The 25,105-nt window shown below is 44.0% G+C and overlaps 1 protein-coding gene across 1 annotated transcript in view; it reads right to left on the bottom strand.

Moving 5' to 3' along the window:
* Nucleotides 1-25,105, bottom strand: part of LOC127568795 (eIF-2-alpha kinase GCN2-like) — a 116,800-nt gene that overhangs the window by 4,307 nt on the left and 87,388 nt on the right. Inside the window, 13 exon segments of the mRNA XM_052013006.1 lie at nt 2,080-2,148; nt 2,639-2,736; nt 3,825-3,912; nt 7,471-7,563; nt 7,565-7,606; nt 9,783-9,863; nt 11,458-11,586; nt 11,823-11,927; nt 14,154-14,288; nt 17,103-17,273; nt 17,854-17,919; nt 20,578-20,694; nt 21,610-21,778. Coding sequence (XP_051868966.1) covers nt 2,080-2,148; nt 2,639-2,736; nt 3,825-3,912; nt 7,471-7,563; nt 7,565-7,606; nt 9,783-9,863; nt 11,458-11,586; nt 11,823-11,927; nt 14,154-14,288; nt 17,103-17,273; nt 17,854-17,919; nt 20,578-20,694; nt 21,610-21,778 — 1,363 coding nt within the window.

The raw sequence follows: 25,105 nt of genomic DNA, 5'->3' as shown, positions 1-25,105 counted from the left end.
TATGGGTGGAAGGTGAGCTCAGGCACAACATCTGGGCTGATGTTCCAGCCTGGTACTGAGGAAGTTGCCTTCTGCTCAGGCGTTCCCTTATGGTCGAGGATGTCTTGCTTCCCTCCCACTTCTGAGGCTCATTGCAGCCCAGCTACCACAGTCTTGGCAGAGTGAGGTCTTGGTCCAGTGTCAGGGAGGTCCAAAGCGATTGGAGACCAGGCTCTGCCACACAGACTCACCACACTCACACAATCTCAGTGTGAACCATCAGGTATTCTCTGGGAAAAGGAGTTAAACTGAGCCCCTTCTTCCTTGTCAAATCAATGAAGATTATTTGACTCAATTCAAACAGCAGGGAAACTTTTATAGAGGTCTGATCAACATATCTCAGCGAATGTGAGTTTAATAGAACAGATCACCCACTGAAATAACTCATTGCTGTGGGATTACAACAGTGTAGGAATGATATCTGTTATAACACTCTCACGAAACTGCTTAGTTGCCATCTCAATAGTTTTAGTTTCAGGAAGAAATAGAAGAACAAGATTAGGCCATTCAGCCCCTCAAACTTGTCTCACCATTCAATCAGATCACAGCTGTTCTGTATCCTGTTCACCTACCCACCTAGGTTCTGTAACCTTTAACGCCCTTGTCTAACAAAACACCTACCAATCTCTGGTTTGAGATTTTCCATGAATCCTTCAGCTTTATCAGTACTTTTTGGAGGGGATGGGTAAAGTGAGTGGGGGGGACAATGAGCAAGAGTTTCAGCTTTCACTGCTCTCTCACTTTACTCCTGAATGCTCCCCCTTGTTCTAGAGTCCCCCAGAGGAGAGACTTCCTCCCCACTCTCATCAAACCGTTGAATCACCTTAAAAACCTCAACTTCGATATTCATGGAAATGCAAGCTTAGACTCTAACAACCTCTTTAGTCCCAGGCACATCCTGGTGGACCTGTCATGTACCCCTTCAAAGGCCAGTATAACCTCAAGGTGTACTGCCCAGACTACATGTGAGGCTCCAGGTGGAGCCTAACCCCAAAGATTCATCTAAATGCAAGAACTCCTTGAACTGAAGTCCAACGTCGCTCTTGCATCTGAATCGTCTATCAGTGGCTAGTGCTTACACAGAACAGTAGAGCACAGTTCAGCCTACCATGTCTGTGCCAACCGTGATGCCAATCTAAACTAGTCCCATCTGCCTGCACAAGGTCTGTATCCCTCTGTTCCCTCCCCTGTGCCTGTCTAAATGCCTCTTAACTATTACTATCATATCTGCTTCTACCATCACCCTGACAGCCCGTTCCAGGCACCTATAACTATGTAGATCTCCTTTAAACTTTCTCCCCCTCACCTTAAACCTATGCCCTCTAGTACTTGACATTTCCACCCTGGAAAAAGACTCTGACCATCTACCTTATTTATGCCTCTCATATTTTTATATACTTCTAACGGGTCACCCCCTCAGCCTTCGATGGTCCAGAGAAAACGATCCAAGTTTCTCCAACCTCTCCTCATAGCTAATGCTCTCTAATCCAGGCAGCATCCTGGTGAACCTCTTCTGCACTCTCTCCAAAGCCTCCACATCCTTCCTGTAATGTGCTGACCAGAACTGTACACAATGTTCCAAATGTGGCCTGGTCAAAGTTTTAAACAGCTGCAACCTGAATTTCACCGACTTTTATACTCAATGCCCCAATTTCTCTGCACGTAACCCCAAACTTTCTTGCTCCCCCACAATTCCTGGCATCTCACTATTAAATAAAAACATGGATTTACCTTTCATACTGCTACAGTTCTCTGCGCTCCCAGATGTGCCATTTATGAGACAAACTTTGAAATGGATCAGCTGATCAAAAATTGTCATCTTTAATCTAGGATATTTGGCTTAGCTCATCTTTTCAATGGGGAGGGAAAGAAAGAGTATCAATGAAATTGCTCAATATCTTTCTCCTTTCTCTTGATCTCACCTTGATTCCCCCACCAGCTGCCCCGATCATTGTGCTGTGCCTCTGTCCATTGTGGGCTGCACCCTTCATTCCGCAGGGTCCCACACACACATTCTGCACCTGTCACTCAGACACTTACCATTAAAACTTCAATTTCACTACTTTTCTGCTGCAGGTTACCAACAAAGGTTTTAAGTCTTGTTTCAACCTGGGATGAAAGAAGGTATGCAGAATGAGTAAAACTCAGACAAGTGCTGCAGCGAATTACAATAATGAAGTGGCCACTGTTCATTCCCCTGCTCGCTATGGATTCTGGTTTTGACAAGCACCGGTTTTAATGATGCCCATACTCAGCTACAGAGTCCTACTAACATGCAAAGATCTTGTTAGTATTTGCACAAATTCATAGGAAAATGCACAAGTTATTAGAAGCCACAGACTTTGGAAGAGCACTAACTTAGTTTGCTAGGACACGGTACAAAGGTAGAAAGTAAACTGAGTAAAATACTCTTTTAGCCCTGAATGTCCAATTTAATGCATTATGTTGACCAATTTTCAAACATATAGATATGTCCTAACTGTCCTACACTATTTGGTAATCAGGATTTTTGCAGGCTTACGATTAAGGATTCTCACAATAGCTGAAATTTGGCTGAAGATCTCCTATAGCATGCGAACACAAGGGGTAATCCTCTCACCTTCTCTCTGTACCGCTCTTTGTTGCTGGCAGATAACTTGTCGGGTGGAATGAAAGTAAGATTTGGGGTAATTGAACCTCCACTTGATTCAAAAGATCCTGTGAGAGGAAGGCAATTTGACTTTAAAAAAATTACAAATAAATTACTAATGTAGCTTTGGCTCATCAGATTGGTTTGCAGCAGAAGGCAGGAAATGGCAGTTTCATTTAAAGGGTTAACAAATCTCATTTAAAAGGTTAGCATAGACCTTGGTCAGCAATATCACTTCCATAGGGTGTGCAGTTGTGAACAGCTAATGGTGCCATCTACGTTGGAGGAAGAACGTAGGAGTAAGAGAAAAAGGAGCAGGAGCAGTGGCTCTTTGAGCCTGCTCCACCATACATCAAGATCTTGGCTGATCTACCACAGTGCTATTATTATGCACTCTCTTAATAACCAGAAATCCATTGATCTCTTTCTCAAATGAACTCAATACCCAAGTCACCGTAGCCTCTGAGATTCCCAAGGTTCACTGCCATGAAGAAATTTCTGGTCATCTGCTAAACCTTTGCTGCACTTCTATGGGAAGTACATCTTTTTTTTAAGGTAAGGAGACTAATTTTCCAGGTATAACCTCACCAACACCGTACACGATTGCAGTTGGGTCCCTAACTCCAAAAGCCATTGAAGGATTTGATCAAAATAAACTGAATTTATTGTGAATGACAGAATGAAATAACAAGAATACTTTCACAAAACTAAAGTGAAAGAAAGATATAGGAGGCATCAGAACAAATACCTCAGCACAGTAGAGAGACTTCATCTATTCTCTCATAATGAATTCACCAATAAACGTTACACACAACTGTAAACTTGAGTACAGTATGTGTATAATTATTATCAGCAATGGTATCATTACATGACAGAGTAATTGTTACTTTTGCACGTTCAATTCCAGTGAAAATGAATAGACACCTTTGAACCTGACAGAATAACAATAACTACAGTATTGCTATGATAGGTACAGCATCAGATTTCAAAGGTCTGAAATACTGAGAAAAATAATGCAAGTCCCAAGAATTGAACTTAATGATGATTCCAACCACGGCAACTTACTGTATTCAATAATTGACATTCACTACCCCATCACCTTCCCTTCAATGAGGGACATTACATCGTTAACCTAGACACACATGCACCCTGTTACCTGTAACACTGCAGAGTGATCCTATCGGGCCCTGAGAGGAGAGGATCTCTGGAGATTCCCTGCTTAGAGTTAAACACAGGAAGAAAGACTGTAAACAAAGCAATCACTCAAAAGGAAGCTCACAACAGGAGCAATAATGTAAACTTTTAACAATGAGATCAGATGTAAAATGTCCCTACTGGCCAGTGTTCCCCAATATAGTGAGAAATAATTATGAATCCAGCCATTTGAAGTGTTTCATTGCAGCCAGTACTTGGTCCGAATTGGGCCACTTTAGTGAGCAGCTTTGTCAAACTGATGTCATTAAACTGATAGTAATCATATCAATAGATCTTCCCCATTGACTAAACCAGAAAATGCTGGAAAACTCAGCAGGTCAGGCAGTGCCTATGCTAAAAGAAACATTCAAGAGTCCAGGACTGGGAAAATGATTAAACAAGTTAGTCTTGGCTGCAGAGAGGGTGGGGAGGGATGGGTAGAACGAAGGGAATATCCCAGATAGGGCGAGACAGTGTGGCAGTTAGAGCTTCTTTGTCTTTTGTGGTGTTAATAGCAGGGCTGTCGGACATGCCCAGCAGGTCAGACAACAGTAATAGGGAGAGAAAAAACTGAGCCAAAATCACATTAAGTTCTGTTACAGACAGGGTTACCTAAAATTTTAACTCTGAAACATTTCTCTCTCTGAACCGTTTCTCTCTTCATAGATGCTGCCTGACCTGCCAAGTATTTCTAGCATTTTCATTTTTTGTTTCAGATTTCCAGCATGTTCTTTTTCCCATTTTCTCTTGGTAACTTCTGGCCAACCTGTGCTGGTGTAGCTGGGGAGTCTGTTTCTTCCTTTCAGAGGACTGCCACGACCTCCCCCCGCAGCCAACTGGTGAAACTTGATTTACAGATCTAAATTCCTTTTAAATTTAAACACAAAGGTCTTCTGTAATCTCAGTAAAGAGAAAGGGAAGCAATGTCTCAATACCTGATCCCCATATTCACCAAAGGTCTGTCACCAGACCTGCACTGGACATCACATTCAATTCTGAGCATCATCAATGACTCTTCACTGAACCATCAACAGTTATGTCAGTAATTTTGATGCTGCTTATTGTGTCACGTGACATCAGAGGTCTTCAATGCCTTTCCATTTCCATTGATATTTTTACGTCAAAGTACCTAATTCCCTCCAGGACTCAAATTTAACTTTATTGTCACAGTGTAGAGTCTCTGAGCCATACAGTAATACAGCATGGAACGGGCCCTTCAGCCCAACTCGTCCATGCTGACCATGGTGCCCACCAAGTTACTCCCATTTGCCCTCATTTGGCCCGGATCCCTCTAAACCCCTCCTATCCATGTAGTTATCCAAATGTCTTTGAAATGTTGTTATTGAGCCTGCCTCAACCACTTTCTCTGGCAGCTCGTTCCATATATGCACCACCCTCTGCATGAAGTTGCCCCTCAGGTCCCTTTTTTAAATCTTCACATTTAAACCTATGCCCTCTAGTTTTCAGTTCCCCTTTGCTGGTAAAAAGACTGTGCTTTCACCCTATCTATACCCCTCATGATTTTATACACCTCTATAAAGGTAGCTTCCTCAGTCTCCTACAGTGGCATGCAAAAGTTTGGGCACCCCTGGTCAAAATTTCTGTTACTGTGAATAGCTAAGTGAGTAAAAGATGACCTGATTTCCAAAAGGCATAAAGTTAAAGCATCACACATATCTTTAATATTTTAAGCAAGATTACTTTTTTTTTATTTCCATCTTTTACAGTTTCAAAATAACAAAAAAGGAAAAGGGCCTGAAGCAAAAGTTGGGCCACCCTGCATGTCAGTACTTAGTAACACCCCCTTTGGCAAGTATCACAGCTTGCAAACGCTTTCTGTAGCCAGCGAAGAGTCTTTTCAATTCATGTTTGGGGATTTCGCCCATTCTTCCTTGTAAAAGGCTTCTAGTTCTGTGAGATTCTTGGGCCGTCTTGCATGCACTGCTCTTTTGAGGTCTATCCACAGATTTTCAATGATGTTTGGGTCAGGGGACCGTGAGGGCCACGGCAAAACCTTCAGCTTGTGCCCCTTGAGGTAGTCCAGTGTGGATTTTGAGCTGTGTTAAGGATCGTTATCCTGTGGAGAAGCCATCCTCTTTTCATCTTCGGCTTTTTTTTTTACAGACAGTGTGATGTTTGCTTCCAGAATTTGCTGGTATTTAATTGAATTCATTCTTCTTTCTACCAGTGAAATGTTCCCCGTGCCACTGGCAGCAACACAAGCCCAAAGCATGATCGATCCACCCCGGTGCTTAACAGTTGGAGAGGTGTTCTTTTCATGAAATTCTGCACCCTTTTTACTCCAAACATACCTTTGCTCATTGTGGCCAAAAAGTTCTGTTTTAACTTCATCAGTCCACAGGACTTGTTTCCAAAATGCATCAGGCTTGTTTAGATGTTCCTTTGCAAACTTCTGACGCTGAATTTGTGGTGAGGATGCAGGAGAGTTTGGAGAAGAAAGGGTGCAGAATTTCATGAAAAGAACACCTCTCCAACTGTTAAGCACGGGGGTGGATCGATCATGCTTTGGGCTTGTGTTGCAGCCAGTGGCACAGGGAACATTTCACTGATATAGAGGGAAGAATGAATTCAATTAAATACCAGCAAATTCTGGAAGCAAACATCACAACGTCTGTAAAAAAAAAAGCCGAAGATGAAAAGAGGATGGCTTCTACAACAGGATACGATCCTAAACACATCTCGAAATCCACAATGGACTACCTCAAGAGGCACAAGCTGAAGGTTTTGCCGTGGCCCTCACGGTCCCCTGACCTAAACATGATCGAAAATCTGTGGATAGACCTCAAAAGAGCAGTGCATGCAAGACGGCCCAAGAATCTCACAGAACTAGAAGCCTTTTGCAAGGAAGAATGGGCAAAAATCCCTCAAACAAGAATTGAAAGACTCTTAGCTGGCTACAGAAAGCGTTTACAAGCTGTGATACTTGCCAAAGGGGGTGTTACTAAGTACTGACCATGCAGGGTGCCCAAACTTTTGCTTCGGGCCCTTTTCCTTTTTTGCTTTTTTGAAACTGTAAAAGATGGAAATAAAAAAGTAATCTTGCTTAAAATATTAAAGAAATGTGTCATCTTTAACTTTATGCCTTTTGGAAATCAGGTCATCTTTTACTCGCTTAGCTATTCACAGTAACAGAAATTTTGACCAGGGTGCCCAAACTTTTGCATGCCACTGTATGTTCCAAGGAAAAAAAATTCCTAGTCTACCCAACCTCTCCCTATACTCAGGCCCTCAGATCCTGGCAACATCATTGTAAATCTTCTCTGCACCATTCCAGTTTAATGAAGTCTTTCCTATAACAGGTGTGACTAAAACTGTACACAATACTCCAAGTGCAGGTCTCACCAACGTCTTGTACAACTGCAACATAATGTCCCAACTCCTGTACTCTACCAGAAAGCTCACAATGAAGACCTGTTTCTGCACTTATTTCCATGTTTCTAGCATGAGTCTGGTTTCTTTGGTTTTTGGTACCAATCAATGCTGATAACCATTTGTTATTTACTCTCTCCCATTTCAGACGATTACCTGGCCTGACTCTCTGCTCCACTGAATCCACTCCACCAGCACCTCCAATAATGACCACCAACCCCCAGAACCAAACTGTGCTCACCTGCTGTTCTTGTCATCGACACTTTGCACCACAGTTTCTGAGAGAAATGTTCCAGCAATTCACTTTCCAAAAACTCGCTTTTCCGTCTGTTTGTCCTTTTCAAATGATCTCACCTGAGGAGGGAGAAGCCATGAAGAACCACACACCACTGATGAAGGTGAAGTGGGAGAGTGGGAGGTTCCCCCTCAACAAGCTCTCCCACCCCTCTCTCTCCACATGCATGCACACAACCACACATGCATCCATGCTCCAGCCCCCTCCACCACACACACCCAGAGGGCTTTCAGTTCTCCACACAAAACAACCAAGATTTCCCATCCCAGGATACTGCCTGCACCACTTGCAAGAGGCTTCCCTTCACATCCACCACCACATGCATGTTTACTGGAAGACCTCAACTCGTCTGCTTCCGCTCTTCCAGAAGAGGGTCACAACCTCTACCCTCAGCCAACTGGTGAAACCCCACTTGCTCCCCTCATCACTCCCACAACCACCCCATAAACCTTTGTTAAAGCACAATCAATAAGAAACCCGCATAAATCCTGTCCAGGACATTAACGCCGAAGAAAATAAAAGCAATGTTGTTATTTTTAATCTCTGAGCTTCCGAAGCACAGGGACTGCTTGAAATGGGGGCAAAGTTAGCATGATTTGTATTTCAACCTGGATGAAATTAGTATCCTTGCATCACCGGGATTTGTAATCTCATTGCAAGAACACAATAGCAAGATACACCCAGCCACAATATTCAGCCTTGCTGAGGGAAAGACTTCTGAGAAACTTAACCAACACCAATGATAATCTTCGGATATTCTGGCAGCGTGTCAGGACTCTGCAATGAACCACACTGTTACGGGTTCCTGTTACTGTCAGGGAATAGTCAAATTAGGTAGCAGAAGAGGCAACCACTTGGCCCATCGTCCCCTGCTAACCCCTACGTAGAGCTGCCCTATTAATCTCACCATTGCACGTTTTCCCCACAGCCCTTGAAGTTCATTCTCTCCTGGTGTTTACATAATCCTCTTTCAATGAACAGCTAGCTATGGAAATGTCAGCAGCAAAATTCAAGCAACCACACTGGGTTCAACAGTACACTAATAACACTGACCTCCAGTGTTATCAGTGTACTGATAACCTCCAGTTACCTGGCGAGTATCAGGAACAGCCTGAGGAGGAAGAGGTCATATAGGAACTTGTTTCATTTTTATATTCCTTCCCCTTTTCACTCTCCCACTCTAGCCTCCCCCATTCCCTTTCTCCTCCTGAAATACAAGCTCTTGCCTCTCCAGTGCAAAGGTCCCCCTTATCAAAGAAATAGTCTTAAAAATGTTAATTCGCTTGGAATTTTAAAAGCACATTCCAATCTGCAATGGTGTTGACCAAACGACAACTGAACTCCAAATCACCCATGTACAGGATTACCATAAAGTCACATGTATAAATAAAATCAAACCTGCAGACGTATATGTAAATTAAAGTCCTCTTTTTGGGGACTTCAATTTAGAAAAGCACAACTTGAAAATTCCCATCTTTTCACAAACTGCTATCTGCCAACCTATCCGAGAGTTGCCACAGATCACAGGATGGGGAACCTTGTGGCAAAGCCTGCTCTGGAAACCTACTCCGCTGCCTATAGCTGGGGTACGGTGGGAGAGTACCACAGGCCTTCACTGTCAAGGTACCAGATAAGCCTGGACGCCAGGATTCAGTCACAAAGAAAGGGTAAAGGGGAGAGCAGCAAGGACAGATAGATTGGTCTTGTTTGGCTAAGATAGAGTGAGGGCTGCAGGGGGAGAGAGAGAAATATGACTGCACAGCAAGGGCAGTACAGTGGCATAGCTAGTAGAGTCACTACTCCACAGCTCCAGAGACCCGGGTTCAATCCTGACCTCAGGTGGTGTCTGTATGGAGTTTGCATGTTCTCCCTGTGACCACATGGGTTTCCTTCTGGAGCTGCAGTTTCCTCCCACACTCCAAAGATGCAAATCGGAGGGTTAATTGGCCGCTGTAAATTTCCCCTAGTGTGTAGGCAAGGGGTAGAATCTGGGGGGAGTTGATGAGAACGTGGGGAGAATAAAATGGGATTGGAGTAAGTGGGTGGCGTGGATTCGTTTTGCTGAAGGGCCCGTTTCCATGCTGTGTGACTTTGATTGTATGTTGCAAGACTCCTGTCATTAGCCACACATACAGGAGCAATGACACAGAATATTAATGTAAAGTAATTTACATAGATACAAAGAATGTGGCTTGTAACATGGAGAAGGATTTTAAAAATCCAAACCACTTGTACCTTCACGTGTTTATTCTCTTTATCCGAGACCAGGATTGCATAAATGATTCCAGTCTGTTTGCAATGCTTCTGAACTTCTTCCTGTTCATTAAAACAGCAGAGCTCTAACTTAAAACCATAAGCAGTGGAAATCAGAAACATTAGTTTGATTCACAAGAAATACAATTAGTTTGTAGTATAATGTAACGGAAGATAGTAAATATAATGATATGGTCCTGAAGTATCCATGGAGGAACAGCCCAGATTCTATTCCCAGACAATGCTACATTGTTGGATCTCAGCTGGGGCAATGGGTGGGAGGGAAGAAAGGGGGTCAAGGGTCAGTAAACTGCCCCAAGGAAGCAGAAATGGGGAGAGGTGTCTAGATCAGGTGCACCCACCCCACTCCAGCTGCTGTTAAGTGACCACTGCCACACGTCACCCGAGCCGTGAAGTTCACATGACTGCATCCACGCAGGTCACCTACATAAAGGGGTGGAATAGACTGAGGGCCACTGCTGTCCACAGAACTTGGATGTTTATTAATAACAACCAGACAGAACCTTAATCGTATGGATTTTTAATTAGCAACAAAATCTGTAGAAGTGAATGGAGGTAGGCTTCTCGTAGGACCAATCTGCAGAATTATACCTCACAAGGATCAGCTCTTTCATCAGATGCCACCCTACACTGAAGACTCACTCCATGACAATATATATCAATCAGGGCATTGATTACAAGATGGGATGTCATGTTCAAGTTAAGTCAAATCAAGTCATGTTTATTGTCATATGCACAAGTACAATGAAAAACTTACTTGCAGCAGCATCACAGCATTAGAGACACAACATTCATAAGAAAAACAAATTATACATTAACTATATAAATTATACAAGAAAGAACACAATTAGAACAAAAAGAAAGTTCATTGTAGTGCAAAGTGGTCACAGTGTTGTTAAACCAAGGTAGTGATTGGGGTCATGCCAGTTGGTTCAAGAACTGAATGGTTAAAGGGAAGTAGCTGTGAGAAGATGGTGTGGCCCAGATGGTGGGGATCTTTAATGATAGATGCTGCCTTCCTGAGGCAGCTCCTCCTGTAGATACCACTGATGATGGGGAGGGATGTGCCCGTGATGTATTGGACTGAGTCCACTACTCTCTGCAGCTTCTTACGTTCCTGTGCATTTGAATTGCTGTACCAGACCATGATGCTACCAGTCAGGATACTTTCAACAGTACATCTATAGAGTGTTAGAGCTGTACAGGATGTTGATGAGACTCCACTTCCAGTGTACTTCCAGTCACCATGCTATAGGAAGGATGTGATTAAGCTAGAGAGAGTGCAGAAAAGATCCACAGGATATTGTTGGGACTGGAGGGCTTGAGTCATAAGGAGAGACTGGACAGACTGGGACTGAAGCAAAGGAGGTTGAGAGGTGACCTGACAGAGGTTTATAAAATCATGAGGGGCATAGATAGGGAATATACTTACAGGATAGGGGAGTCTAAAAGTAGAGGGCATAGGTTGAAGGTGAGCGGGAAAGATTTAAAGGGAACACTGTCTGGGTGAAAAGTGTGGTGGTGTCTTTACCAACGAGACAAGAATTCACAGTGGTTATCACCCAAGAGTATTTTTGCCTCTCCCTACTAAATCAAATTGCCCATAGGCCCAACAGCCAGCTCTGTAGTGCTTTACCTGGGAGGCATCACATAGGAGTTCAGCATTTATCCCCACTGTCCACAGCTTCTGGATGATGTCGATAGATCTGTCAATCAACGTCCTCCTGACTGCAACCACCAGTGCCTTACAATGGCAACCATCACACTGTAATGGAAGGATGAAGTTTAGCCCTTGGCCATGGAGATTTTCAACAGGTAGTTCACAAACAGCACAGTAATTCAAGGCAAACGACCAAAAGTGCCTATGCCAGTCCATCTGTCTGCCCCCATCATTAGCCATCCCTCTCCCAACCCCAATCTCCCACCCTCTTGATCAATTTATTAATTATAATGAGTGAAGTCAACAAAAAGACAAGTTAAAATTTTAGTCAGATCACTCACCGGCATTGATGCACTACAAAGCGTGGAGATCTTATCCAAGGCAAGGCTGACTCCTACGGCAGTGGGAACCGGACCTGAGACTTGTGGACCCTGGAACTCGAGGATCTAAAGGAGTGGAAAAGGAACGATTTATTTCTTGAGAAGGTCAAATAGATTTGCGAACCTGCTGAGCATCTGAGGAATACCTCCAGGGATAATGGTCCTTCCTAGCACAGCTCCCAAACTGCTCTGCAGTGTGAGCACTCCAGAAATTAGAACTGACGACAAAGTAGTGTGAAATCAGAATCAGGTTTATTATTACTGACATACATCATGAAATTTGTTGTTTTGCAGCAGCAGTACAGTGCAAGACATAAAGACATAAAAATTAATATAATTTACAAAAATATAGTGCAAAAGAGGAATAACAAGGTAGTGTTCATAGGTTCATGGACCGTTCAGAAATCTGATGGTGGAGGGGAAGAAGTTGTTCCTGAAACGCTGAGTGTCCCCTGAGAAAAAGAGTATTTATCCTATCCACGCCCCTCGTAATTTTGTAAACCTCTGTAAAGGTCACCGGTCAGCCTCCCACGTTCCAGTGAGAATCAACCCAAACTATCCAATGATAAGGAGACATTGGATAACTACTGCCCTCCATTCCAGACAACATCCTGACGATTCTCTTCTGCACTCTCTCTATTGCTACCACATCCTTCCTGTAGTGTGGTGACCAGAATGGTACACAATTCTCCAAGTACAGAACGGAAACAAGGAGCAACTGATCTCCCAAGTCCAAATACTTGCAAGAAAGAGGACTGAAAATGGCACTTGCTGTCATACAGATGAACAACTACGGGAAAGTTGGGCGGCTGGACTTGGCTCTGAGCCAGTCAGGAAAGGGGGAAAAGTTAATAGGTGAGTCACCGAGTCTAGCTGCTGTGTCTTCCAGTGCTCATGCTGGAACTAGACTGAACAGGTACATGGACCAGCCAAGACACTACAAAGTTTCCTCCCTGTGCAATTTAAGTGACAGACATTATTAAAGCAGACCATACCAAGAACACAAATCAGGGTCTAGGAAATCAGGATCAACCCACAGACCCATCTGCTCAACAGCTCAACAGTTTTAATAAACCTCTCTGCTGTGCAACCACCTGGCCAGGTTAATGTGTTGCTTCACTGCACACAGTGCAGGCTCGCCCTAGGCTCTACACGTACCTGGCTTCCTCCAGTCACTCACCCCAGAGGCCATTCTCCATGGAAGGGGCATTGAAACCAAACCTCTTCTCACCCAATTTCCACCAGGCATCAGATCACAATCAATGACCCCGACTAATCTGTCCCTCCACTGCCAACAATCACCCTCTTTATTCCTAGTGGGATCTTGATTATTGGGATAATTCTGTAAGAAAGAGTGATTTTCTGGGTATGTGCAGCTCACATGTTTATTAATAACAACCAGACAGAACTTTACTTTTATTTAGCAACAAAATCTGTAGAAGTGAATGGAAGTAGGCATCTCATAGGACCAATGTGCAGGAATATGCCTCACAAGGATCTCTTAGTTTCAATTCTTTCATCAACTGCCACCTGCACTTAAGAATCACTCTGTGACGATAATCTGGGACAGCACACGTGGCACAAGGTGTAATCTGCTTGCAAAAGCCACAGACAGATCGGCAACACACGCATCCAATCAGGTGGGAGGAAGTCAGCTTTTACCTTGCATGCTCCTGTGTACAATTCTTACTGAGTTAAGGAAGTCTGCAGCAATAAAAAGAATGCAACTACAGTCCATGTCTTTGAGTTGGAGTCAATGCAGAGGGTTGTCAGCTCAATTGGGTCTGCATCTTGGGTGCTAAAAGCTAAAGGAAGGAAATATTCAGTGGGCTGTGTGAATGTGGAGTGAAGGCGGAGTAAAGTTATGGATGCCTGCCACTCTCAACTAGCCCAATGTTGTTGAGTTGAGCTGATTGATACATGGAGAGTGGCCTTGTTTTGTCAAAAGGTAAGAGAGGGTTTGTCAGAGGAGTACAGACACCATAGTGCAAGTGTATACGGATAAAGTGAACAGAAAGACATTTTAATAACTTGGCAGATGTGAGCACTGAGTGACACACTATGTTACAGCAAGCCCTTTATTCCTATTGTGATCTCTGATCAAATTGAAAACTGCTGCAATATAGCAAACAACACTGCCTTGTTTAAGGTGTGTCAATGACTGACAGAAGCCACAAAGCTTACTTTAATGGCATGTTTATAAGATTGAGAGGAGTACACAACAAACACTCCTGCATCTATCAAACAGAATCTAAGGCAGTAACCAAGGTAACATAAGGTCAAAGGACTCACCAGATTGTCATATCTCCCTCCTGCTGCTAGGATATCTGGAACAACACGGTGTCGCCGATTTACAAATGCAACGAACTGGAAGATGATTCCACTGTACTGGTGCACCTTGTAGACAAGGCCCAGATTGATCACCACCTGCAAAACAAGGACAGCAAGTTTACTCCCCAACCACCACAGATATCATTATCGGTGTCTTGTGTACAGGAAGTGATCCAAGACCAAGTGTCTGATTCCTCTGATACCTCAATATTTCTTGTACTTCACAGGAAGAAGGGAACATGGCCATGTGAGGAAGGCCCAGATAGAGGCTGTGGGATCCCTCTGCTTTCACCTCCACAGCTATTAGTCAGACAGTCATTTGAGTCAAAGCTCAACGCTAGAAGTGTTGCTTATCCGACAGCTAGACTCGCCAGAATTGGCATAATGGACTCCAGGCCAACTCAGCTGCAGAAATCAGTCCTCTCCTCCCTGCCCCGATAACACACCTCAGCCCCAAAATTATAACAGCTTCTCAAAGCACCAGTGTGACATTTCTCAATGAGATGCCAAATACAGTGCAAAGTTCTACTGGGCCAGCCTTTAATCATCTAGGCCCAGGGATAAAACTGATGTGATCTAAACAATAAAAGTGAGAAGAAATGGTGGTCACGAAAACTAGTGACAACCTTTACTGAGCATTGTCCAAAATGTACAGCAACGAGCAAGATTACTGCCTCTCATCTTCTTGAAGTACAGAGTCTTCATTCTGCATCTGTGTGGATTATGACTGAGGAGTGTGGAGATCCTGTCTGATTAATTTGATTTGAGTTTTTCCAGAGGTAACCAAGGGTATCAATGAGGGTATTATAGTATGGACTCGAGAGTCATGGAGCTGTATAGGACTACTGCTGTACAATATACAGTTGATGTAGTCTATATGGACTTCAGTAAGGCCTTTGATAAGGTCCGATGTGGGAGACTGAGCCAAAAGGCAAAAACCCATGGGATCCAGGAAATTCAACAAATTGGATCCAAAGCTGGTTTGGTAAAAGGAGGCAGAGGGTCCTAGTGGAGGGCTGTCCTCGCAATTGGAAATCTGTGACCAGTGGTTTACCGCAGGGATCAGTGCTAGGATTCTTGTTGCTTGTTACATACATTAACAACCTGGGTGTGAATGTTGGAGGCTTTAGCAAGTTTGTAAATGACACGAAAATGGGTGGTGGTGTTGATAATGAGGAAGGTAGTCTTCCGCTTCAAAATGATATCGTCAGTTGGTAACAGGAGCAGAGAGAATGTAATCCCTAACAGTGTGAGACAATACACTTTGGGAATACTAATACAGGTAGGATACACGCAGTGAATCTTAGGACCCTGGGGAGTACTATGGAACAGAGGAACCTTGGCGTACATGTGCACGGGTCTCCATGCGTGCAGCATAAGTAGATAAGGTGGTACTTGCCTCAACAGCCAGGGCACAGAATATGAGAACAGGGAGGATGTGGTACAACTAAAGAAAATATTAATTAGACCACAGCTGCAGTTTTGGTCACCATGCTTATGGAAAGAATGTGAATGTGCTGGAGAGGGTGGAGAGGAGAATCACCAGGATGTTGCCTGGGATGGAGTGTTGCAGCCAAGAGAAGAGACTGGACAGGCTGGATTTGTTTTCCATGGAGAATGAGAGGCTTGTAGGGGAGGGGAGGGGAGGGCGAGTTTATACAAGATTATGTGGGGCATGGAGTGGGCAGATAGTGAGAAACCTTTTCCTTTAGCAGAGGTATCTAAAACCATAGGGCATCATTTAAGGTAAGTGTGGGATATTTAGAAGTCATTTGAGGAATAAATTTTTCACCCAGAAGGCGGTTGAATTCTGGAACACGCTGCCTGGGTGGGTGATAGAGGCAGGGACTCTTACAATATGGGATTCGTATATTTAGATACAATGGCCAGCATGGATAGAGTGGGCTGAAGGGCCTGTCTCAGTGCTGTATAACTCTACAACTCCAAAGCTGTATGCACACAGAAAGCTTTACCTGGCACTACAGCACCACCTTTGTTTAAAACAGCATCTGTAGCTCTCGGCTAGCTTTCTACAGCAGGATACAGACTGCAGGGAAAAATGTCCATAACAAGATCACACTCTGGTGATTAAGAACAGATCAAAACCTGCTTGTTAATAATTCCCAGTAAGGACAAATCTGTCTCATGCGCCACCTTTAATTAGCAACTATATACTCCTATTCTCCAGTTTCCCTCCACCGTATTCAGCCCCAACACTGTCTAATGCGAGACCAAACCACGTAACTGTAGAGGAAGTGGGGCTACAATCCTCAGGTTACAAACGCCCGACTTATGGACACCCCGTACATATGATCGAGTGTTTGGGAGACTGGCGGGATGGATGGGGGGCTGTAGGCATCTTCTGCTGGGTGGGAACTGGGTACATCCACGTGTCTGCTCTCCCCACCACCCCCCCCACCCCAAGTCAGGAGCCAGGTGGAGCCGAGCAGAGCTGGGAGCACTGAGCAGGCTCACTCTCTCCCTGAGTCGGTGAGGCCGGCTGGTGGCTGCTCTTCCCACTCTTGTTCGCTCTCCCATCACAGCTGTTTCTGTTCATTTCCAACTTAGGAGCAGAACCCTGTTGTAACCTGGGGGCTGTCTGTACAGCGATCAGGAAAGGAAACTAGCTCAGGTACACAACTGGGTCAGCATGGGCAAGTTGGGCTGAAGGGCCCATTTCTGTGCTGTATAACTGTACGATTCCAGCTGAGGTAGGAACTGGGTACGTCCACGTGTCTTCTCTCCCCACCATCTCCCCACATTTGGTACCCCCGATTTGGCACAGTCCAAATGACTAAACTGACAGCACCCACCCTGCAAGGTTCAACAGTGTTCAATGCCTTAAGAAGCTGAGCTAGCAGCTAAGTTACCTACTGGCTGCTTGAATTAGTCATTGCCATTACAACCAACCTGAAGCTTGAATTTAAGTTTCTTTAGGAGCTCTGTCACAGCCTGCAGGTCCTTTAAGCCTTGCTTTGCCAGCTGGGAAACAGCTAACTTCCCTTTCATCAGTGGGTTCAACACACTGCTCAATTCTTCTATGTTCGACTTGGCTTCGATGTACTTGTACAGGTGCAAGAGCTGCATAAGAGAAAGTGGGGGCTTTAATGACAAAAATCACTCTTCCTGTTAACTTCCACATTCCCCGGCACACAATGTTGCATATTTGCATTTAAGGGAAAGAAAGGTACAGTAAGACTCCAATAACCTGCTGGCCAACTGTTTAGAAATCATTTGCCACATACCCCTTTTGACTTTCCAGAGACCCAGTTCCTGTGTTCTCTTTAAACCGACCAGAGTCCGGGTTCCCACATTCACTATAAACGTACCACATTCAATGGGAAATTTATTATGGCACACTGTAACATCTAAAAAACGTGAATTAAAAATGTGTTGGAACAGCATGCAACTGGCTGGAAAATCTGCTAATCTGGCACCACCAAAGTCCCTAGTGTGCCAGATCAATGGAGTTTCACTGTAAATTCAAAGAGAATGGAATAGAGGGCTATGCTGTTTCAGTGGAATGAAGTTCACCTGGAGCAGAACAATTGCCATTAACCAGTTGGTCTAAATATCGAGATTGTCCACCCATTCCATCCAGCTGCAGACAGAATGATGAAGCAGATGTCATCAAACTGCCAATAACAAACACAAAACTTACATTATTTTGCGACAGGGAGAGATTGTAGAACTTGGCTTCTATCTCTCGTCTAGTCAGCTTCCCTGTCTATAAAGGAAAGCAGAGGTTGAGTGTTAAAATATAATGGGAGATGGAAAAGCAACGCATTTAGAAATACACCAATTACAAGTATAATGTAATTAAGGAGACGTATTTAAAGGCATAGATTTCAGGTGATCTCACCTGAATAATGAATGCAACAAGAAAATCAAGTCACACATGGTCATGAACTTCAAGGATCTTCTAGAGTCTAGTCTCAGGTTAACTCACTCCAGTTACATGATTATCCTCAACACTAGTGACCCACAGGGTTGCATTTTCAGCCCCCTATACACTCACAACTGTGTGGCCAGATTCTGCTCTAACTCTATGTACAAGTTTGTAGGTGACAGCACCGTAGTGGGCCAGATCTCAAATAATGATAAGTCGGAGTACTGGAAGGAGATAGAGAGCTTAGTGACATGGTGTCATGACAACAACCTTTCCCTCAATGTCAGCAAAACAAAAGAGCTGGTCCTTGACTTCAGGAAGGGGGGGGGGGGGGGGAGGGTGGTGGTGCACATGCTCCTGTTTACATCAATGGTGCTGAGGGCAAGAGGGTTGAGAGCTTCAAGTTCCCAGGAGTGAACATCACCAATAAATTGTCTTGGTCCAACCACTTTGACGCCACGGCCAAGAAAGCTCACCAGCATCTCTACTTCCTCAGGAAGCTAAAGAAATTTGGCATGTCCCCCTTGACCCTCACCAATTTTTATCGATGCACCATAGAAAGCATCCTATCCGGATTCACCACAGCTTGGTATGGCAACTGCTCTGCATGAGACCACAAGAAACCGCAGAGAGTTGTGGACACAGCTCAGCACATCACGGAAACCAGCCTCCCCTCCATTGACTGTGTCTATATATACTTCTCGCTGCCTCAGTAAAGCAGCCAGCATAATCAAAGACCCCACCCACCCCACATATTCTCTCTTCTCCCCCCTCCCATTGGACAGAAGATACAAAGGCCGGAAAGCACATACCACCAGGCTCAAGGACAGCTTCTATCCCACTGTTATAAGACTATTGAATGGTCCTCTAGTACAATAAAATGGACTCTTGATCTCACAATCTACCTCGTTATGGCATTACACCTTATTGTCTGCCTGTACTGCACTTTCTCTGTAACTGTAATACATTACTCTGCATTCTGTTATTGTTTTCCCTTGTACTACCTCAATGTACTGGTGAAATGATCTGTATGGATGGCATGCAAAACAAAGTTTTTCACTGTACCTTGGTACATGTGACAGTAATAAACCAATTTATCAATTTATGCTGGAGAGCCAGTATCTTTACTGGATGGATCCAGGGACTGGAAAAGTACAAGCATTAAGATATGTGCAGATTTCACATTAACTACTGGCTAAATTCAAATATGGTTGTAAAATTCTAAATATGCAGGTGTGACCCAGTTCAGACTGTTCCACAGCCTGACTGCATACTTATACTCACATTGCATATCAATCTGCAGAGGACTGGATAGACAAGTTATTTCACTTTTGAAACCCCAGCTAGTTTAGATGACAGAAGGTTCTTCCGTCACATGATAAAAATCGTATGTGAATTGAATTTGAGCAGTCTCACTACTGGATATGGACACAAGCATAAAGTCGCTAATGGCACAGTGGTACAGCTAATAAAGCTGCTGTATCACAGTTAGTGACCCAGGTTCAATTCTGATCTCTGGTGCCATCAGTGTGGAGTTTGTCTGGGTTACCCTAGATGCTCCTGTTTCCTCCCACATCCCAAAGACGTACAGGTTGGCAGGTTAATTGGCTACTATAAATTGCCCCTGGTGTTTGGGGGGTGGGGGGGGGGGTTAGTGGGAAAGTGGGGAAAATAGGTCAAGGGAGAAATTAGCAGGTTGCTCTGTAAGCCGGTATTGACTCGACAGGCTGAAATGGCCTCCTCTTATCTCTTACAGCAAAGGTGGCCAAAGGGTTGATGTTATGCTGCAAGAGCGAGTGGGATGAGAGAGGATGGCAGAACTGGTGGAACAAAGTATGGGGAGACTTATTTGATATTTATTGTGCTAACCCAGCCCAAATGCAATGTTAATTTTCCTCCAACGCCTTCAGTCTCATTGAAGAGAAAATACAGATACAGGTCCTCTCTGGGTTACCAACGCATGACTTATGGATACCCCATACACATGGACGAGCATTTGGGAGACCAATGGGTTGGATATGCCGGCTGCTGCAGGTATCTTCTGTTGGGTGGGAATGGGGCACTTCCACATGCCTTCTCTCCTCAGCCCACCACCACCACCACAGCCGAAACAAGCAGGGGCTGGGTGGAGCCGAGCAGAGCTGGGAGCGCTGAGCAGACTCACTCACTCACCGAGTCAGTGAGGCCGGCTGGCGGCCGCTCTTCCCGTGCCTGTCACTCTCCTGTCACAGCTGTTCCTGTGATCCTCTCCCACACACTCTTTGTTCATTTCTGACCAACGAACAGTTCCCAAGGAACAAGAGCTCTGTTGTAACCTGGGGACTGCCTGAACGAGTTGAAACACAAATCACTTCTCCCCTACAATTCGGATGTGCCGTGCATTGTGGAGGAGGCAAATTTGCGTGGGATCAGGAACAGCCAGAAACAGAACCGTTTTTGGATGCCACGACATTTGCTGCTGAGTCCAGTTATATTTAATCTGCTCCCCCAACTTACCATGGCATCACACAGGATGTTGCACACCTGTTGGAGTTTGTCCTCCGGTATCTCACAATGCAGCAGCACTGCCCTCAACAGGCAGATGTGGTTCAGATACACGCTGTAGTTCCTCTTCTGCAAACCAGATAAGTGCAATAAGTTCTCAATGGGTAGCTTATGATAATCAGACCACCACATGACAGTCCCGGTAATCTTAAATTGGAAAGGAATGTCTGATTAGAAGTTTTCCTTCAAATTCTTCCCTGTTTAATATTAGGGAGTCAAGAATATTTTAATTCAAACTTGCACGATTCTCAGCAGAGATTTCTGCAATGTCACTCATGTGGCAAGTTCATTTAAAGCAATGAGACTCTTAACATCGAAGCAATCTGAGAGCTTGGTTACAATCCTACATCTCTCTGGTATGTGACGTTAATGATAACTGTATGGGCTGCTCAATGACTACGTCTGGCCGCACAATGAAGAGTAAAGCTCCCCAATTCAAACCCATGAAACCAGCAACAGCCTCAGCCTTTTAGCTGCCTTCCCAGCACTGTGTCAATTGAGAACCCATTGGCGAGTCACTGTATTTTATAAGGATCAACGTCAGCAAGAATTTTCCTCTGCAGAATTCGGATTTCAGCAGGCATGCAGGGGAGATGGGTGGGAGGGTGAGTGTTAGTGGACAGAGGAGAAATGAGTGAGGTCACAGGGCTGGTGAGAAAGGCAGAGAAGACATGCACCTCTAAAAGTAACCTCAGGAGGTCCAGCAGATTTTCCAGACTACTGGATGTTATTCTCCAGCACACATCTAATTCATTTTCTTAAGATATTACACAGTAGAATAATAACTTTTCCAGGGAACCCAGTGAGTGAAAGGGAGCTCAGGAACCAAGAACCTGGTGAGCCTTTGCTGAAATCATTGGGATTTCCAAGCATTGGGATAGCAGATTGAGAGAGTTTTACTGTACTGACCCTATCTGACCTACAAAAATCTTTACTCTGAGGTTTTAAAGAAGAATTTTACCAGACCATGAACTGAATCCCTACCTGCAGTACATGAAACAACTGAATAATCTGGGCAATGACTTGGATGACTTCGGCATCTGGCAGCAGGTTGCTTGTGATCGGTGTGACAATATCAAATGCACATTCTAGGAGTTCTTTAGGGTGACTGCGGTCCAACCTTCGAGGTCTGAATACCCGTTCAATACAGTACCTTGTGATTAAGAAACATGTAAGATGTCATCAACAACCAGAGGTTTCAAAAATAAATAAAATAACTCACTTTTACATTCTATTAACAATGAGTATTATACAACCCAAGAAGGATAGAGACTGATACATGAAGGTGACAATATGGCCTTTATTTATTGCAACAGTATCTGGACCACATACTATCTCTGTGTCAAATAGCTTCCTGACAAAAATTCCTAGTTTACTAAACTAATCCGAGACAGATTTACTGGCAAGCTTCAGTTCTGGGAGTGCCTGCCAGCTCATTAAAACATTACACCCTTACAGCCAAACGTTTTCATTTGGATCTTTCGTAAATGACCACAATTAACACCAATTAACTAGGAATTAGGTTTTTTATTCACTTCTCCATGTTATACCTTGTCACATTATGCTCAATTATGTTAAATATGATAATAAGGACACTTTTATTGTATTTTTTTCAGAACTTGCTTTGAACCTCAACCGAAGATTAGAAGATGTTCTTAGAGGTGTGAAAGCTCTTGAATGCAAGTACAGCTCAACAACAATAGAAAGGTATCCTTAGGCGAAGAAATAGAAAGCCAGATATCTAAATTTGCCAGGCACACCAAGTGAGGTGGCAAATGAGAGCAAATGTTAGACTGAGAGAGGTAACTGAGGCAAAAAGGATGTTACTGGGATGACTTAATCTTCTTTACATAGAGTTAACTGGACCAGAAGATTAAGGAGTGCTCCAACTGAAATGTTTAAAATGATTAAAAGATTTTAGAGTAGATTGGAGAAAATTGCCTGCTGCCGTTCTGGCTTCTGAATCAAAGGTTCAAGTCCCACTCCAGAAACCCAAGTAAGAAAATCGAGGTCAAATCTACTGCATAACCGAAGGGGTGCTGCACTGTCAGAGGCACTGCTTTCACAGCAGATATTAAATTGATGCCCTCTGCTCTATCAGATACAAGTAAAAGAATGCAAGGGTGATTTTAAAGAGAAGCAGGGGAATTATTCCCAGTGCCTTAGCCAATATTTATCTCTCAACCAAGAGCAGTAAGGTTATCATGTGGTCATTACCACATGGCTCTTTATGCAATGCGTGTAAACTTGATGCCACATTCCAATATTATAATGAGTATACTTCAAAACCACTTCTTTAGCTGTAAAGTGCTTCTGAATGTCCTGTGATCATAAACAGCCCATGAGCTAAGTCACTAACGACATTTCCTCAGGTCTGGGTGTATGCAAGTGGTTAAAGGTTAACCTATCTGGTCTCATCCACACCAACAGATCTGCTGTACATATCAGCAGCAGTAAACATCACACTACCTTGTAGCCCTAGATATCATGCGACTCCAAAAACACACCTATGTAACTGATTCTTAACGTGCTGTCCATTATGGACAAGCAAGCAACTTAGCTGTATCAAACTGAATCACCAAAACATAATAGGAATAACACCGTAAAGACCACCCAACATCAATCTAGGCTCCTGACCACCCCTGGTGGCCCTCAGAATTCTTTTCACCATCTTTGGAGACTTGTACAAATTGGAATAGGTGTCCCACAGACCGGTCAAGCAATAGTCTGATATATCCATACCCACAGTCTCGTCCATCGCAGAAAATGTCTTGGGCTCCTCCATCACCATTCCTGGCTACATATTGTCACACAGACAAGAAAGGCTCAGGACGTGTTACAACCGTTCTATACAGTTGAAAGGAAGTGTTCCTGGGAGTCTTCAGCATTGACTCTACATGCCATTATGATTCATGGCAACAAGTCAAACACAGGCAAAGAATTAAGAGTATTGCCATGCTTCTTCAGATGATGAATCAAACACTGGTCACTTAGTAGTACCACTGAGAGCAGCCAGGCCACAGAATGGGAGCATGGATGGGGACTTTTAACTTCTATCACGAAAAGTCAGCAAGTAGGTGCAGCAAGTAATTGAGGTGGCAAATGGCATAAGGGGTTGGAGTTTAAAAATATAGAAGTATTGCTTCAGTTGTACAGAGTGTTGGGAAGGCCACACCTGGAGTACTATGTACAGTGTTGGTCCCATTGTTTAACAAAAGGTATAGGGAATTAAAGGCAGTCCAGAAAGGATCCACCGCTAATTCCTGGAAGAGAGGGTTGATCCATCACGAACAGCTAAAAAAGTTGGACCCGTACTCTTTGGAGTTTAGAAGAGTTTAGATCTTGTCGTAACAAGACGTTTCCACTTGTGGGAGAGTCTTGAATGAGGGGACATAGTTACAAAGAGCCAGTCATTTAAAATTGAAATGCTTAGGAATTTTTTTCCTCATGGAATGTGGTGAACCTCTGGAATTCTCTACTCCAGAGGGTAGATCACTGAAGATACTTAAACTGGAGCTAGATATGTCTGAAAGATGAGGGAAGCCAAGACTATGGGAACTGGCACAGAAGTTGAGGCCTGGAGAAGATCAGCCATCATCATATTCAATGGTGGGGCAGGCTTGAAGGGCCAAGTGGCCTCCCCCTGCTGCTATTTTCTGGTGCCCTTGTGTTCCTGTGAAACAAGGCTCATTTGGGCCATCACTAAATGACCTAAGTGACTAAATGATGTATCAGCAATGCTGGGTATACACAACTTCAAGATAACCAACACGAGGGATAACTTACTTGACCTGTCCACACCAATTTACCTGCTGCAGACATTCACAGCATTGGTAGAGTAACCACCCCATTGTCCTTGTAGGGAATAAGTTGTGGGTGCTGAGTACATTCTCTACTGCATTTAGACTCTGAAGAAACAGTCATTGTCAAAGATTTGTATGGGACCAATGTTACTTGCCACTTGTCAGCCCTAGCCTGAATGTTGTCTAGGTTTTGCTGTACACTGTGCAGGGAAGATTTACAAGGATATTGCCAAGACTAGAGGGCCTAAGTTATTGGGAGAGGTGAGCCAGACTAGGCTTTTATTCCTTGGAATGTAGGAGAATGAGGGACAACTGTTCAGAAGTGTTTAAAATTATGAAAGGCATAGATAAGGTAGATGATAACAGTCTTTTCCCCAGGGTAGGGGAGTCCAAAACTAGGTTTAGAGTGAGGGGGAAAGAGTTAAAAGGGAGCTGGGGGGGGGGTAACTTTTTCCATGCAGAGGGTGGTATGTGGAATGAGCTGCCAGAGGAAGTGGTTGAAGCAGGTACAATAGTATCTTTTAAGAAGCACTTGGATAGGTACAAAGGGGCAGGGCTTAGAGAAATATGGGCTGAACATAGGAAATTGTGACCAGCTGTGTGGGCACCGTGGTCAGCATGGACTAGCTGAGCTGAAGGGCCTGTATCTGTGCTGCATTGCTCCATGACTCCATACG

The sequence above is a fragment of the Pristis pectinata genome, chromosome 1 (genome assembly GCF_009764475.1).
Source record: "Pristis pectinata isolate sPriPec2 chromosome 1, sPriPec2.1.pri, whole genome shotgun sequence".
Taxonomy (NCBI): domain Eukaryota; kingdom Metazoa; phylum Chordata; class Chondrichthyes; order Rhinopristiformes; family Pristidae; genus Pristis; species Pristis pectinata.
The sequence above is the reverse complement of the archived record's forward strand: the minus strand, read 5'-3'. Positions and strand labels throughout refer to the sequence as shown.